This window comes from Prionailurus bengalensis, chromosome B4 (assembly GCF_016509475.1).
Source record: "Prionailurus bengalensis isolate Pbe53 chromosome B4, Fcat_Pben_1.1_paternal_pri, whole genome shotgun sequence".
NCBI classification, from domain to species: Eukaryota; Metazoa; Chordata; class Mammalia; order Carnivora; family Felidae; genus Prionailurus; species Prionailurus bengalensis.
In genome coordinates this window covers 122,450,896-122,468,665 of record NC_057358.1, presented here as the reverse complement: position 1 = coordinate 122,468,665, position 17,770 = coordinate 122,450,896, and the positions used below count along the sequence as shown (strand labels likewise).

General features: G+C 35.4%; 1 protein-coding gene across 1 annotated transcript in view; it reads left to right on the top strand.

Annotated features, from left to right (window-relative positions):
* The window catches only part of NUP37 (nucleoporin 37), a 42,222-nt gene extending 25,040 nt beyond the window's left edge, over nt 1-17,182 (top strand). The window contains exons 6-10 of the mRNA XM_043562340.1: nt 6,895-6,985; nt 13,737-13,918; nt 14,407-14,457; nt 16,318-16,411; nt 16,916-17,182. Coding sequence (XP_043418275.1) covers nt 6,895-6,985; nt 13,737-13,918; nt 14,407-14,457; nt 16,318-16,411; nt 16,916-17,029 — 532 coding nt within the window. The 3' untranslated portion in view covers nt 17,030-17,182. The remainder of the gene's footprint in view (nt 1-6,894; nt 6,986-13,736; nt 13,919-14,406; nt 14,458-16,317; nt 16,412-16,915) is intronic.
* The last annotated feature ends 588 nt before the right edge of the window (nt 17,183-17,770 follow it).

The following is a 17,770-nucleotide window of genomic DNA, read 5'->3' as shown; positions in this document are numbered from 1 at the left end:
CATTACTTTTTTTTGCTTGCTTTCATATTTAATTAATCAGTACAGCAATTCATGTGATCCAGTCAAGTCTTTTAGAAAGATTGCGGTTAGTATTTTTTGCTTTACTAGTTAGAGAAGGCCAGATGGATACAGATGTGTCATTTAATGTCATCCATTCCTTCTTTTGTGTTGTCAGAAACATTTGGTAGCAGAAATTTCCTTCTACAATGAACTCCTTACCAGACAATGAGCTGCCAATTAAAAATGGAGAACAAACAAATAAAAGAACAAAGTATTACCCAGGAAATTTCCTTTCAAAATCTCAGAGGGAACATCTCCCTCTATTAATTGTAATTTAAAAGACCCTTGAGAATATCTAGGATAGCTGCAATATGCCAACACCCAATTTATGGGATCTTTTTATTAACTAAATAAGGATACTTAATGTTCAGCTAAAAAGCACTCAACCTGAAATAAGGCAATAATTTTAAGAGTAAACTACCAAAAGTAAAGTAAGTATAATTCATAACCTTAGATCTGGACAGCTGTCCATCTGTACATGTTACAGCTAAAATCTAAGAGTTCCACTGAGGACCACAGAGTTGGGATGGGTAGAGGTATTTGTTATAATTATAGTCACGTTGGTTCAAAACTGTCATTTATTTTATTTTACTTGAAGAGTGATGCTATCTGTACTCCAGTGCCCTTTGATTTAATCCATAGTATTGGATTCTCAATATGTCAGTAAATTAATTATACTTTAAAAGCTTTTTCTTTGAAATTTCCCATGCAGACATTTAAATAGGTATACAATATATTTCATATAGCTCCTGATTTTTGCTCATTAGTTTAACTTGATAATGTTATATTTTTATGCTTTTATAAATAGTCCATTACCTTTCCATATGCTTGGTTATGTGTATTAAGAACTCTATGAGGTGCACCTAGGTGGCTCAGTCATTTAAGCATCTGACTTGATTTCAGCTCAGGTCATGATCTCACAGTCATGACATTGGGCTCCATACTGAGCGTGCAGCCTGCTTACGGTTCTCTCTCTCCCTCTTCCTCTCCCCCTGTTTGCACCTTCTCCCTCTCAAAAACAATTAATTAATTAATTAATTAATTAATTAATTTAAAAACTGAAAAGCCTATGAACCCTTACAGCTTTTATTGTGATGCCCCACTTTCCTGAAAAGTATGTATCTGTGGTTATAATTAACTTTAAGTAACTTTATTCATTATAAACAGATTTATTAGCAATAAATTTGGAAATATTAATATGAACTTTCAGTTCTATGAATTTTTCCCTGTTACAATAGAAACTCCCTTATCTGGGGCGCCTGGGTGGCGCAGTCGGTTAAGCATCCGACTTCAGCCAGGTCACGATCTCGTGGTCCGTGAGTTCGAGCCCCGCGTCAGGCTCTGGGCTGATGGCTCGGAGCCTGGAGCCTGTTTCCGATTCTGTGTCTCCCTCTCTCTCTGCCCCTCCCCTGTTCATGCTGTGTCTCTCTCTGTCCCAAAAATAAATAAACGTTGAAAAAAAAAAATTTTTTTTAAAAAAAAGAAACTCCCTTATCTGACATGGTCTAAACCTGCAATTCGTTAAACAATAAAAAAGTCAGTAAACTAATCCAACAAAATTAAAAGACAACCTACTGAGTGGGAAAAGATATTTGCAAGTGATATATCTGATGAAGGGTTACTATCCAAAATATATAAAGAACTTTTACAACTCAACACTCCCCCGTCAAAAAAAATCCAATTAAAAAATGGGCAGAAGATATGAAGAGACATTTCTCCAAAGAAGACATACAGGTGACCAACAGACACATGAAAAGATGTTCAGTGTCACTCATCATCAAGGAAATGCAAATCAGAACCACAATGAGATATCACCTTACACCTATCAGAATGGCTAAAATCAAAAACTTAAGAAACAACAAGTGTTGGTGAGGATGTGGGGAAAAAGGAACCCTCATGCACTGTGGGTAGCAATGCAAACTGGTGCAGCCACTGTGGAAGACAGTATGGAGGCTCCTCAAAAAATGAAAAATAGAACTACCTTACAATTCAGGAATCACATTACTGGATATTTATCCAAAAAATACAAAAACACTAGTTTGGAAAGATATATGCACCCCTGTGTTTATCACAGCATTATTTACGATAGCCAAACTACAGAAGCAGCCCAAGTGTTCATCAACAGATGAATGGATAAAGAAAATTAATATTACTTAGCCATAGAAAGAATGAATTCTTGCCATTTGCGACAACATGGATGGAGCTAGAGAATATAATGCTAAACAAAATAAGTCAGTCAAAGAAAAATACCATATGATTTCACTCATATGTGGAATTTTAGAGACAAATGAACAAGGGGAAAAAAGTGAGAGAAAGGAGAGAGAGAAACCAAGAAATCAACTCTTAAATATAGAGAACAAACTGATAGTTACCAGAGGGGAGGTGGGTGGAGGGTGGGTGAAATAGGTGATAGGGATTAAAAGCATACTTCTTGTAATGAGCACTGAGTAATATATGGAAGTGTTGAATCACTGTATTATACTAATGTAATAGTGTATGTTAACTACATTGGAATTTAAATTTAATTAATTGATTAAGCTAGTCTCAAAAAGTGAGTAAACTCGGGAAATCATTTTAAGAGACTATCTACTTACCTTGTTTTATGAAATTTATGAAAATTTGCCAGTGTGCTAATTGCCAATTTTTTTTATATTAGGCCAAGACCTTTTATTCCCCCCTTAATTTATGAGTCTGTTGATTAGCACTGGACCTCTTTTTTGCATGAACCATACCCATAATACAGAGTCTACAATGAAAACATTTGCTAGGCATTCTTAGTTCAAAATTATCTAGGCTTTTTACTTTTATTGCTTAATCTTTTGTTACTTACACACCTGCCTAATTTAAGAGCATTTTTTTAAGTTAGAAATTTACCTTTAGTTGGTGGCCTTCAACTTCGTTTCATTGAAACAGCTCTTTCAGATGCTCAACATCACTCCTCATCAGGGAAATACAAATCAAAACCACACTCAGATATCACCTTACGCCAGTCAGAGTGGCCAAAATGAACAAATCAGGAGACCATAGATGCTGGAGAGGATGTGGAGAAACGGGAACCCTCTTGCACTGTTGGTGGGAATGCAAATTGGTGCAGCCACTCTGGAAAACAGTGTGGAGGTTCCTCAGAAAATTAAAAATAGACCTACCCTATGACCCAGCAATAGCACTGCTAGGAATTTACCCAAGGGATACAGGAGTACTGATGCATAGGGGCACTTGTACCCCAATGTTTATAGCAGCACTCTCAACAATAGCCAAATTATGGAAAGAGCCCAAATGTCCATCAACTGATGAATGGATAAAGAAATTGTGGTTTATATACACAATGGAGTACTACGTGGCAATGAGAAAGAATGAAATATGGCCCTTTTGTAGCAACATGGATGGAACTGGAGAGTGTGATGCTAAGTGAAATAAGCCATACAGAGAAAGACAGATACCATATGGTTTCACTCTTATGTGGATCCTGAGAAACTTAACAGAAACCCATGGGGGAGGGGAAGGGAAAAAAAAAAAAAGAGGTTAGAGTGGAAGAGAGCCAAAGCATAAGAGACTGTTAAAAACTGAGAACAAACTGAGGGTTGATGGGGGGTGGGAGGGCAGGGAGGGTGGGTGATGGGTATTGAGGAGGGCATCTTTTGGGATGAGCACTGGGTGTTGTATGGAAACCAATTTCACAATAAACTTCATATATTGGGGAAAAAAAAACAGCTCTTTCACATTCATTTTATCAGCTTACATAATACTAATTATACTAATAATTAAGCATGGGTTTACACCACTTACAAACAGTGGTTTGCTAAGGAAAAAATCCATATTCCCTCTTGGTAAGTCTATAACAAATGCATGTATAAGCTTATTAGAAAATAGCCTTCTTGTTCCTGTCAGTTGTAGAGGAGTCTGTCAAAGGAGGTCAGTTAAGACCTTTTCCTATCCACTATATTCACTACATTTTAAAACTGATGTAAGTTTTTCCATACATAGGTACATGAAAATAACATGCAAGAAAAAAGGATGATTTGAAAAATCTGTCTTACAAATAAGACCAACTGCAAACTACCTTTTGCCAGTCAAATGATTGTTGTTAAGATTGTTTTCGTCAGAAAATTTGTCAGAGACAGTATAGGTTTTTTTCAGTTGGTAATTTAAAAAGATGTGGGAAGAAAAAAGAAAAGGTACAAGCAATCTGGAAAGCCATTTGACAAAAACTGCTAGAGTTCAACTATTTATAAGCTATAATCCGTCAATTCCATACCCAGGTATATACTCGCGGGGGGCAGGGTGGGGGTGCATGTGAATGTCTGTATTCACTAAAAAATATGCAAGAAGATTTATAGCAACATTATTACTAATGACTAAAACTGGAAACAGCCTAAGTGTCAGCAGTACAATGAGTAAATACATTACAGCGTACTTAATTCGTGGAATACTATCTACAACAATGAGAGTGGACAAAGTACAACATGCAATAATGTTGGTAAATCTCACAAAATCTAACCATAAGTGAAAAGTCCCAGACCAAGAAAATACATAATATATGATTGCATTTGTATGATGTTCAGACCTGGCAAAAGTAGGCTATGGTGTGCTTTTTGTGAGAGAACAAGGAAGTGTAACTAGAAGGAAGCACAAGATGACTTTTGGAGCTGTGGAAATACTCTGTCTTAACTTGGGTGCTATTCTCTTTGAGCTGTATGCTTAAGATATATGTGTTTTTATTATGTATGGTGAACTGCAAAAAAAGAAAAGAATGTGATTTTATCTGATGGAACTAATATTAACTACATGAAGTAATAACAGAAAAATAAGTTGAATTCTACAAAGGGATTTGTGAAGAGCTTAATTATGGAATCTATCAAAAAGCGAAATAAGAGTTAACAACTTAAAGTGTACCATATGTAGCTTATTTAGTTATAACTCATTTCAAGCCAATTTGTTGTATTTTGCATACTTAGTGCTTGGATTATGCAACCACTGAGAATTATTTAATAAGCATACAAATGTAAATGATAAATTACTTTACCCTAGTCCTGTAAAGTAATCTGGATTGCCCTCCTCATTTTTTTTAAGTGTTAGGTTTCTGTTCAGGATAAAACACTATTTAAAAATTAGACTGAAATTTGGTTCATTGGCCAAAAATACACTTCATTAACTGACCTCTTTTTGTAGAATATCTTTTGATAATTTTTACCTCTGGTTTTCCTCATTTCAAAGGAAAAAAATCATGAAAATATTCTGGTACGCATTTATTCAATTTATATAATGACAAACAAAAATCAAATACATATTAGAATAAGATCAAAAGAAGCCTTAAACCATTCTCTCTCTCATGAGACTCACTGAATTTGCAAGACATTCATATTATTTCAGTAGTGGTACAAATATATGCTAGCCCAGCACTTTATTATGCAAGAGGCAATAGAGAAGAAAGAAATATTCAGTTGCCATAATGAATAATCTTCTTCATTGTGGGGAGTGAAACACAATTGCATAAACCATTAATAAATGTGATTCCCCTCTTCAATTAAATTGTAGTTGTTTCCCTTGTGTAGTAAATACAGATGAAAAGTTGATTTGGCAAGAGAAAAGAGTATGCTTCTAAAGTATTTAATCAAGTAGATAATCATTTTGAAAAACATTTATGTTAGTTTATATGTTAACTATAACATTCCATGATTGGAGACCCTATAATTTCTACAAAGAAGAAAAAATATTTGAAATAATGTGATTTGACACAGAATAGCAGCATTGTCCAATAACTATGTCTATTTTTTTTGGAAGTAAATCTTTGCCTAGACTTTAAACATATATTCCTTAAGTTTGTTAAAATTATGTTATGGTCCTCAATGAGATATGAACCATACCCCTAGAAGAAAAGGTCTAAGGCATTCTAATAAGTGAGTACAATTCTTAAAGACCAGAATTCTGTGAATACTTTGCCAACCACTCACCACTTTTGCCTTCTGTCATGCTAACTTCCCCCACATTCTGTACCAGTGAGATACAGCCTTGGTTGAGTGTGAGGGATGAGCTGGGCAACTAACAGTGTGGGTGGGGGAGTAGCACCTCTCACAACAGAGTGCCATTACTGAGATTTCTAAGGCTTGATCTCTACTATGGGGAAAGTAAAGAAATTGAGGTAGAAAGCCATCTCACAGAGTAGCTTTGTTACTATAGATTTCTAAGTACTAAAAAGAGAAAGAGTGGAAGGAGCCAGGTATCTGTTCCTTCAACCAACCTTTAATCTGGTAACTTTCAATCAAAGCCACCTTTGACACCAAGAATTGGGGAAGTGAGCCAGATCAGAAAAGATATAAGATAGGAAGTAGCCCCTGGCATGGAAGGCCAAAAGCAGAAGGAATAAGCAACTATGGAAAATTACTATCTCCCTAAATTCACATCACCTCATATTAGCTTCTTTATATGTTATTTTGAAAAATGGGAGTATTGGGTGTGTTGGGGTATGTGTTAAGCACCCCTGGTTGAAATTATTGTTATTGAAATGACTACTGAACTAAGAATGCAACCTGTTTAGTGAACTGGAAACTTGAAGATTCTAGCCACAAAATAGTGTATGAATAATTTGGTTACTGTGTTACAGTGTTGCTGTGTTAAATTTTTCTGTGATTGAGTATGGTAAAACTCAAATCCTTCATACTATTTTCACATTTTTCTAAAACAATTACAATTATGTTATGGCTTAAAAAAACATACTTTAGGTGTAAATGTCAACCTTGCAATCTGTAGTTAATAGCTTTGAATTCATGGAGGTTTCATTTTTTTAGTAGTGATATAGCAAAAATATTTAACATTGTACTCCTATTCTTTTATTAGGATTTGGAACTTGGAAGGAATGCAGACAGCTCATTTTGTTCTTCATTCCCCGGGAATGAGTGTGTGCTGGCATCCTGAGGAAACTTTTAAGGTTGTTATTTACAACTTAGCTTTCTCTTATCAAGCTGAAAAGACATATACATGTATAATACATGCATACATAGAGGAGAAAAAGCAATTACTTTTTCCACCTCAGGGACTCTAATTGTCATAAGTGCATTTAGACTAGTCCAGAATTCTATAACTTAAAAACTCTATAATTAAGTTTTTATTTTACAGCCATCATCCATAAATGGTATTTTTTCACAGTACATTTTTCCTACCCTCTGGTAGATTTCAATTAAAAAAAAAACAAAAAAAAAACCTGATGCCTAGACTATCTAGTAGCAGTATTCATTAGGGGGAAAAAAAATGTTAAAATCCACTTTTGCAAGCCATAACATGTAAACAGAAAGCATCAGTGGCATAAGGCAAATTTGACCTAGCTGCAGTGGTATTCAATTCCTATTATTCAAAGTAGAGCTTTCTAAAATTCTAAAAATATATTGCAAGTTTTTATCAATGGACCTTAATTCTTATTTCATTGAGAAGATCAGCTATATTCAATAGGAATTCTCTTATTTGCCAGTATCTTCTCTTGGGCATCACTCTATTTTATCTTTCCCTAGAACCTAAGAAGTTCCCATGTTCATCTTCTTAAACTTAATTCTTTAGCTGTATAGAGTTCATGCCAGTTCCTTAGGCATCTTGATTTTATAGCTCTCTAATGTCTTTCATGCTTCTCCATTGACTCTCTTCTGTCCTCATACTTGCAGAGAAATATAAGCCTGTTTACTTATAACAAACACTTACATAGTACTTATATGTACTTGGCCCATTATCAGCATTTCATGTTAGCTCACTTAATCCTCATGGCATCCTTATGAGATAGCAAGCAACTATGATGATCCTCACTTTACAGACAAGGAGACCACTTCTATCTTGAAACCCTGCTCACTTAATCTTTAAAGCTGCATTATTCTAGTCCTCTTGAGCATCTCTGCGTGTTATCTTCCCTTTTTCTTTCTCCTCTGTCAGCTTCTTTCACCATGTATTTGTGAATTGTTGCAAGAGGTAATTCTCACCTACTCTGTGCCCTTTATTGTAAGAGAGGATAGAAGAATGAATAAAGCCCTTGCCCTTAAGTTACACATGACTGACATGTAAGGAAGAAAAACATGTAACTAAATACAATAACACAGATTTTAAGTGTTGGAATAAAGAAATCTAATAAGTAGAATGATGACATAAAAAAAGGATTAAACAGATCTGCTCATAGCCTTCACAGAAGAGGTAATCCTGAGCTGAAATGTCCCAGACCATATAACTGTATTCTCTGAACCTTGGGATGCCATGAAAACTTGTTTCAGCCCTGTTGGATCTTTCTTCAGTAGAACTATATACCCTGTATATGTGCATGAGTAAAATTTTCCCATTTATTCATATTGCATATGTAGGGATTGTTCCATGTAGAAACATTATGAAGCCAGGCCCTGTATTTTATCTTATGCCAGATTTCTCCCCTGTAGTAGTGAGTCTACTTGAAGTATAATTAGGGATCCTACCTAAATGTTAATATGACCATGTATAAATACAATAGGTTACTTTTTAAAATCTGTGACCTGGGGCACCTGGCTAGCTCAGGCATTTGAGCATCCAACTTCCGCTCAGGTCATGATCTCACGATTTGAGTTCGAGCGCCACATTGGGCTCACTGCTGTCAGCCTGTCAGCACAGAGCCTGCTTCAGATCCTCTGTCCCCCTTTCTCTGCCTCTCCCCCACTTGCACTCTCCCAAAAAATAAAAATTTTAAAAATTAAATCTGTGACCTAGATGAGAAATGAGAACTTTTCTTACAACCTCTCTCCCAAAACTTGTATCTTAATGCTTATGATTCAGATCCCTTTCCTCCATGTGCTTTAAGTTAATTTCTGTTTTTCTTCTGTATATCATTAAAACTCCACCCCACCTCCTCTCCTTTTTTTTTATTGCTTCCATGACTTCAGAATGTTTAGAAATCCCTGCTGTAAATTACATAAACTCAAAATCTGAAATCACCTTTGATGTCTTCCTTCCCTGTATGCAGAATTTTCGAGGTTTTTAATTTTTCCTTCCCTGTTACTAGAACACATCCCTCCATCATTAAAGGTATATTCTTCACCTTTCTGTTCTCATAAGTAACTCTTGCCGAGGCTTAGCTTTTGGCTCTCCACTCTTTGATTTTCTTACCTACTTTAAGTCAGACTAATCTTAAAATATCAATTTCATCGTATCACCCCTAAATTCAAAATACATAAAGGCAACACAGAAGTGATCAAGGGTATGGACTTTCGAGATAACTGCCCAGAGTCAAACCCCATTTCCACCACTTACTGGCTGTGTGATCTCTGGTAAGTTACAAAAGCTCTCTCAACTGCCTTTACTTCCTCCTCTTGTAAAATGGAAGCTCATAAAGACTAAATGAGTGAATCCTTATAAGGTCCTTAAAAGAGAACCTGGCACATAATAAGCACTCAGTCAATTTTAGCTGCTTGTCATTATTGACACTTACCATTACTACTAAAGCTAGTGGTTCTCTGTGGTCCACCATATCCATTCAAGCCCAGAATTTTTGTTCGGATATGCTTAGCCTGGGTGAAAAGGAGGCAGCCAGACAAGAGAAAGAGATGGGTCCATGATTACCTGTCTCATAGAATTCTTAGGAAAATCATATGAGGTGTGAACTTTGCAAAAAGAGCCATTCTAGGGCACCTGGGCGGCTCAGTGGGTTAAGTGTCCGACTTCAGCTCAGGTCATGATCTCACGGTTCGTGGGTTCTAGCCCCACGTTGGGCTCTGTGCTGACAGCTCAGAGCCTGGAGTGTGCTTTGGATTCTGTGTCTCCCTCTGTCTGCTTCTTCCCCCACTCACACTCTGTCTCTGTCTCTCCAAGATGAATAAACGTTAAAAAAAAAAAAATTTTTTTTTAAAGAGCCATGTAATCTGGAAGGCACAAAGCAAGTGCTAGTGTTTAATAGTTAGTAAAAGATACAAACGTCAAAAGATCTTGAGAAATTAAGGTCTTAAATCCAATTAACCACACTTGGAACTAGATTTTATTAGGTAGTAATAACAGAACCAAGAGTTTAGGATGTCAGATGATCAGAGAATTGGGACTAAGGACATCTCAGTCTCTGAGAGAATAGACAACTGCTAAATGAAATGAGGTGTAACAACTGACATTTGTTGAATGCTGAGTACCAGGAATTGTGCTGATTATTTTACATGTGTTTTCATGTAATTCTCACAGAACACTCTGAAGTTGGTAACGTTATTCTATCCATTTTGTAGATAAGAAAACTGAAGCACCAAAAGGTTAATAACTAATTTTTCCAAGGCCACACAGGCACAGATTTGACCTCGGTCTGGTTCAAGTACTAATGTTCTGTGCTGCAAAAGATATTTCCCCTGTGAAAATTCAGTGCATATTCTGTTTATGGTTCTGAGAAATGGTAAAGGAAAAATTCCCCTGTAAACTTTTCAGCTCCAGTAGTTCCAAACTTATTTAACTTTTTTACTCTATCTGCTTTCAAACAAAAAAAAAACCCTAAAACTATCATCACAATTGAGCACAGTTTAAAAAGGATTAATAAGGGGTGCCTGGGTGGCTCTCAGTTGGTTAAGCATCCTACTTTGGTTCAGGTCATGATCTCACCGTTCCTGAGTTCAAGCCCCACATTGAGCTCTATGCTGACAGCTCAGAGCCTGGAGCCTGCTTTGGATTCTGTGTCTCCCTTTCTCTCTGCCCTTCCCCTGCTCTTGTTCTGTCTCTCTCTCAAAAATAAATAAACATTTTTTTAAAAAAATTTAAAGGATAAATAACTGAGAACTGAGTTTTCAATCTGACTTCAACCTATAATAATACCTAATGTTTTCTGAGTGCCTTTTCTGTGCTAAGACAGTTCTGAGTGCTTTACATGTGTTAACTCATACCATCCTTCTATTATAAGTAAGTACTGTTATTGTCTCCACTTTTACTGATAAGGACCTGATGTATAGAGAGGTCTTTTGCTTAAGGTCATAGAGCAGAGCTAGGACCCACCCAGGTAGGCCCCATTTTAAACCCAACTGCTTTATTGCCCCTCCTAATTTAGGACCTAGACTCAGATAGACTTTGCCCTTCCACAGTCCATAATTTATACCTGAAATCCTTAAGATTTTTAGAGTCAGGCTCAAAATTCCAAATATTTTTATTAGGTCCTGTTAAGGCTTCCTTGGTCTCCTCTCATTTCCACTGCTTCTTCCCAACCCTCAACTATATATAGCACACCATGCCATTCACCAGTCTTCAGTCTAGCTCATAGTAAGAAATACATGTGCTCTGTAGTCAGATGGACCTGGGTTCAAGACCAGGGTTCAAATGCAGGCTTTGCCACAGGCAAGCAGTGAGACTTCAACAAGTTACTTTTGTCACTCTGCGCCTCGGTCTCCTTTCTGAAAAATGGGATTAATGATAGTAATTTCTTCATACAGGGGTTAACAGAATTCAATAAGCAGGGCATATAAAGCTCAGTGTTGCATTTGGTTTTGTTGTATATGTCATTGACCTCATGTTATTGTTAGTAATATTAGTATTATTTAAACATTCTAGCTATTAAAGAATACTTTTAAATTCCACCTTTTCTATTAAGAATCCAATAGTTGCAAAGACTACCAATATTCTACCTATATTCTATGCTCTGTTTTTTTCATAATTCTCTTCTTTAGATGGAAAGTTTCTTGATATCAAGGATCATGTCTTTTACCTTTGATCTCTTTAGAAATTAGCATAGTATTTTGCACACACATGTATATAGTTAATCTTCATTATTCACAGGTTCCATATTTGCAAGTTTGTCTACTCATCAAAATGTATTTATAACCCCAAAGTCAGTACTCAGTGGCATTTCAGTCACAGACCTGCTCAGGGCAGCAAGAAATTTGAGTCAGCTAATGTGTGTATTTCCACCTAAGGCTGAATGAGGCCAGTGATCTGCCTTCTTGTTTTAGCTCTCATGCTCTAAACAAGTGTCCTATTTGTGGTCTATTTAGTGCCACATTTTTGTGCTTTTTGTTCATGATTTCACCATGTAAAATGGCCCCCCAAGCATAAGTGCTAAAGTGCTGTCTAGGGTTCCTAAGTGTCAGAAGACTGTGATGTGCTTTATGGAAAAAATACTCTTAGGTAAGCTTCGTAGACATAAGTTATAGTGCTGTTGGCTGAGTTCTATGTTAGTGAAGCATATATATGAAATAAGGTATCTCTAAATATACCTAAGGCAAGATTATGTATTGATCAGTTGACACAAATGTTATGCCCAGAGACTCACAAGAACCCAACGCTTTATTTTCTCTAGAATCAATGTTCAGAATTTACTAATTCTTTGTTCACAGCAACGTTATAGACTCTAAGTACCATGAATAATGAAACTCAACTATGTGTCAGCAGCGGGTGGGCTGGGGTAGATGCTTGGTAAAGGTCTCTTAGATGAATAATAGAATGACTGCCAATAATCCCGAGCATGTGTGTCTTATTAGACATGATGTTCTTATTAGAAATAGTAACAATACTTTTATAGTGTTTTATGAGTTTAAGGAAGTACTTGTATATACAATATCACATTTTAGCTATATGGTAACCTTTGGAGTCTGATGTAATTTTCCCACATTTCACAAACAAGAAAAGAGCAAACTCCAGGTCACTCACCAGTTTAGTAGAACCCAGGATTATTGACACTAAGTCTCCCATTCTTCCCAGGCTACCACTGCTACTCCACATCTTCAGGAATGTTTTCACCTTAACATGATTAGAATTATAAGAACATTTTATAAAAGTAAGAACTTTACAGAAAATATAGAGAGTTTTTAAACCATTTTGTTTGGGCAACAACTACTCATGCACTTATATGTTCATAGCAGTCTCTTTACCTTAATTCCCACAAATGGGTATCCAAATGCCCTTACTTCTTTGAGTCTAAGAAACAAATTTGTTTCACATTTTAATATTTTGTAAAATTGAAATTTGTCTTATAACTATTTTTACATCGCTAAAGTATTTCTTAGGAAGGAGGGATAGGGGAAGCAAGCAAGCAAGCGCCTCATTAGCCAACATCTTTAAATCAGTACTATTTTAGAATTAAAGGAAATATTGAAGTAAGAGTAACTGCGATTTATTGAGTGAGTGGCTACAAGGTGTCAAGCACTGTACTGGGTGCTCTAGAGCTATTACTCATTTAATCAACACGCAATGCTGTAACTATTCTTATCCTCACATGATGCATTCTGGAAACGAGAAAAGTGCCAATCAAAGACTTGTAACTTGGCCAGTCATTCAGCTTTTAGGTGGAGGAAGCAGTCTTGTCCCCAGGCCTATCTGTGCTCTTTACACCATGCTCCCTTCCATTCTGGAAACAAACTCACATCACATAAGGATATGTAACACACACTATGTATCTCTATTGAGAAATACACACTTAGCTACCCTTTCTAGACATTATAACTTAAAGGTATAACTTTTCCCAGAATGATTCTTTGGGCTTATTTTTTCCTGATAACCATACCTCATCATTTAAAATTGTACCCAATGTTCCTCAGTCTTTCTTTTGCCGATATTCTTGTAAGCTTTTTATTTTTGATAGAGATTCTTACATAGGCTTCTCCTGTTTCATTTGCATTTGATGTCCCATTTGTAATAGATGCAAATATTTGCATATTACTATATAATATTGAATTTCTGCCTCAGATTTGACTAGTGAATTAGGTGAATTTTTTTTTTCTATCTTACAGCTGATGGTTGCAGAGAAGAATGGAACAATCCGGTTTTATGATCTTTTGGCTCAACAGGCTATTTTATCTCTTGAATCAGAACAGATGCCATTAATGTCAGCTCACTGGTGCTTAAAAAACACCTTCAAAGTTGGAGCTGTTGCAGGAAATGATTGGTTAATTTGGGATATTACTCGATCCAGGTACTTCCTTAGTATATTCATCTGTTGCTTACTCAAAAAGTCACTATTGCTAAATGATCCATTGAGCCATTCTTGTATACCTGAGCCTCACTGTAGAGCAAAAATAAGTCTCTCTTGTAGAGGGACCAGAGCTACAGCTTTTCACATAACAGAGATAGATGCCCATGCTTTGCAGATTTACTTTGAGAGTAACCCAGAAAGAACAATGCAAAGGAAGAAATCTTAGACCTGAGCAGTATTTACTTATGTTTAAAAAAGAAGAAAAAAAAACTGATCCTGTTGAATTATGGTGTTCTGTAACAGTTCTAAATTATGTCTATGTTTCTATCATATTTCGTTTATGTTAATCCAGTGCTTATTTAGAATTTTATCACAGTTTAAGTACATTGGGTATTGTATCCTCTAAAGAGAAAATACCTTTTAAATCTTAAGTTCCTCTACTTGAGACCAGCATATAAATCCATAAAATGCAAAATGTTACCTTTTAGTTATCCTCAAGATAAGAGACCTGTCCACATGGATCAAGCCTGCTTATTCAGGTAATGTATGATTTCTGTTGGAGCTGTATTTGGTTTTTTTGAGTTCGGTTACTTTGTTGCATGCTGTGCCCCCAAGCTGGAATACTTTGCCAGTCCTCTCCTTTGTACTGAGTTGTTTGGGGGTGTTTTGGGTTTTATTTGCTGACTATTTTATAAATGGTTATTTTGCTTTCCTAACTAAGTCTTTGCTTTTGTCTTTTTGTCTGGGTGAGGGAGTGATTTGTTTTCCAATATTTCCTTTGAAAATCTTTATAAAATACAAAACACATTACCACTCCACTAATACCATTACAACGATTTGGAGTATATACATCCTTATTGTTTGTTCTGATAAAGATATAAACTTCATTGTTGTGCTTCAGGTGAGAACACACTATATTATATATCTGCGACTTTTTCTCTACTTATATTAATATACATGTCTCCCTTGTTCTTACTGATTTTTGCATAATATTCCATTGTATATTTATTATGTTTATGTATATTTATGTGTTTTATGTATATTACCATAATATTTAATGTTAATAAAATGAATAAATGAATAAATTAATGTATTTATTAAATAATATTAATATGCTAGTATTACTATAAGATACCATTGTATATTATATTATTGTTATTGTTTATTATGTATATATATTCCATTGCATAATTCCATTAGGGTGATTTTAGCTTCTAGTAACATGAATACTAACAGAATAAAACCAGTGGAACATTTATTATATGCTATATTTCATAAAATCTAAATTACCCCCAATAAAATTCTAGAACTTAGGGACACCATCATTTTTTGTACACCTTAGAAAAAACTACATTTGATTAAGTGTAAGAGTGCTATAGATTGTAAGGTACATTCTGATTTCAGAAATGTGAGCATATCACAAGAGATGGGATGCTTCGGACAGAGGCAGTCTCGACATTGGCTTAGTAGCTCATCAGCGCCAACAAGTTCAGACCTTTCCCTCTGCCATCTGCAGTGGAAGGGCTTTGGGCTTGTTGCTTCAACATCACAAGACGACTGCCAGGGTTCCATGCATCAGGGCCTCATACAAGCTTGTCCAAAGAGGAGAGGAAGGAACACTGAGGAATTGCTGCCATTGCCTTCACTCGGTTGTGTCTCATCCCTTGGGATCAAACACACTGCCAGACGTAGTTGGGGTTCAATTAGCATGGAAAGGGGCAGAAAGGCTGTTGGGCAAGCAACTAATAATGTCTGCCCATATAAAAATACTAACTAGACTTAGGCTTTTGGATTTTTTGCTGTCATTGTTTATCAATGAATTCTTTCTTTTTTCTTACATCCTCCCCACTGCCCTTATGGTAGTGCTGAGCATGTTGCCGGAACACTTGTTGATTCATTAATTCATTATATTTCAGTGTCTAGGATATCTTGAAACTTAAGCTTAAATATCTAACTATTCTAGGTGTTTGTATCATCCCAAGGAGTTTAAATGCATGAATTTATTGCTAATTGTACAACAAATGTCAGTAAGAACAATAAGTGTTGTTTTTTTTGGTTTTTTTTGTTTTTAATGTATTGCACTGTGAAATATTTTCTGTCTGATACCTTGTTTGTATCTCCTACCTCACTGTCGGCCCTTTGGTTATAAGAAAGGAACTGCTAACTTTGTGTAACTTTAGAACTTAACCAACTAGCACATGGTAAGCATTTAATAAATATTCATAAAATGAGAAAATATTTATAGCTAACTTCCCTGGAATTTCCAGTCTAACTGTGAATGAAGCTGTATTAACAAATTTAGACTTCAAAATTATTGGTTTTATGCAAAAAGAAATAACTTGTTTTAGAAAAGCTGTAGTTATCTGTAGAATACTATACTTATTTTTTTCTTTTCTTAGGTGGTCTACAGTTAATGAGAACTTGTTTGCAACAACTGGTTATCCTGGCAAAATGGCAAGCCAGTTTCAAATTCATCATTTAGGACACCCTCAGGTAATGTAGAGTTGTTTTGTGGCATATATGTTTCTACATTTGTGTTTTTTACTTTTCTACTTATAGCCCCCAAATTTGTAATATGTAACTAAAGACATTTGTGAATGTCTTATCTGCTCAAATTGGTTGGAAAGAGAAAGCATTTTTTAATGTTTAAACCACCAGTGGTAACAGACACTTTGCCAGTATTCACATAAGAAGAAATTTATTTCTTCTGTTTTATTTCCCTCTTCATTTAAATATAATAATTTTGCTTGTTTGCTTGGTTTAGGCTACAAAAATGTTTGTATCTAAGCTACTCCAGTTACTCGTAGATTATTTGTATCCTTCATTCTAGCCAGCTGCAAAAAATAATGTGTATTTCACCTATGAGGGAGCATATTTTTAATTCTGTTTCTGCTACATTAAACAAAGACAAGTTAGCAATGCATTTCTTATTTTTGAAGGGTAGTTTTTAACTTTGGTGATCTATTGAGTTTCTCAAATTCTTTATGTATATTGTAGCCTGTCCTCATTGGTTCTGTAGCCGTTGGATCTGGCCTTTCCTGGCATAGAACTCTTCCACTGTGTGCAATTGGAGGAGACCACAAGCTGTTGTTTTGGGTAACTGAAATGTAAAACAAATTTTCTTTGTACCTTAGATGCATAAACTTTGTATTTTTAATACATATTTTGGAGAACGCCCTATTTTTATATCAAATATACTGTAAGCTCTAGTAATGTCCCAGTTGTTGCTTTTGTTAAATAAAATGTTAATGGTTTGAAAAATCATTTTCTTGCTCTGTGCTGTATATGTGCATGTATGTGTTTAAAAACATACATTTTTTAAAATCATCTTTCAAGACTATAATTGACTGAGCAGCTCCAGAAAATAGATGATTTTATCACAGATTATCCAAAGTGTATCCTGTCCTCTATACTTTGAATATATGCTGTTTTCCTAATTCTCAGAGATGCAAACATTTACAAAAGGAAGAAAATGTCTTTCCTTTCAGTGTTACTCTGGAAGTGATCGAATGTATATGTGTGGGTATATGCATCTTTGTTAGCAGTTTATATGTGTAAGGGTCTTACAACTTCCTCAATAATTATAAAAGATTATCATTTAATATAATACAAAGAATGATTTTCACTTTCTTAAAAATGTGACTGATTGACTCAGTCCTGTTGTCTATATACAAATTTCTTTTGACTAGACATCTCAACATTCTTAGAACATCTGGTGTATGGGATAAAGCTTACCTTGAAAAATGAATTATAATTAATATCTTTAACAGCCTCTGCCTTTTATGAATCTTCACCATTTTTATCAAGAAACTGAGATGTTTCTGAGATGGCACCTAGTGGCAGTAAAACAGC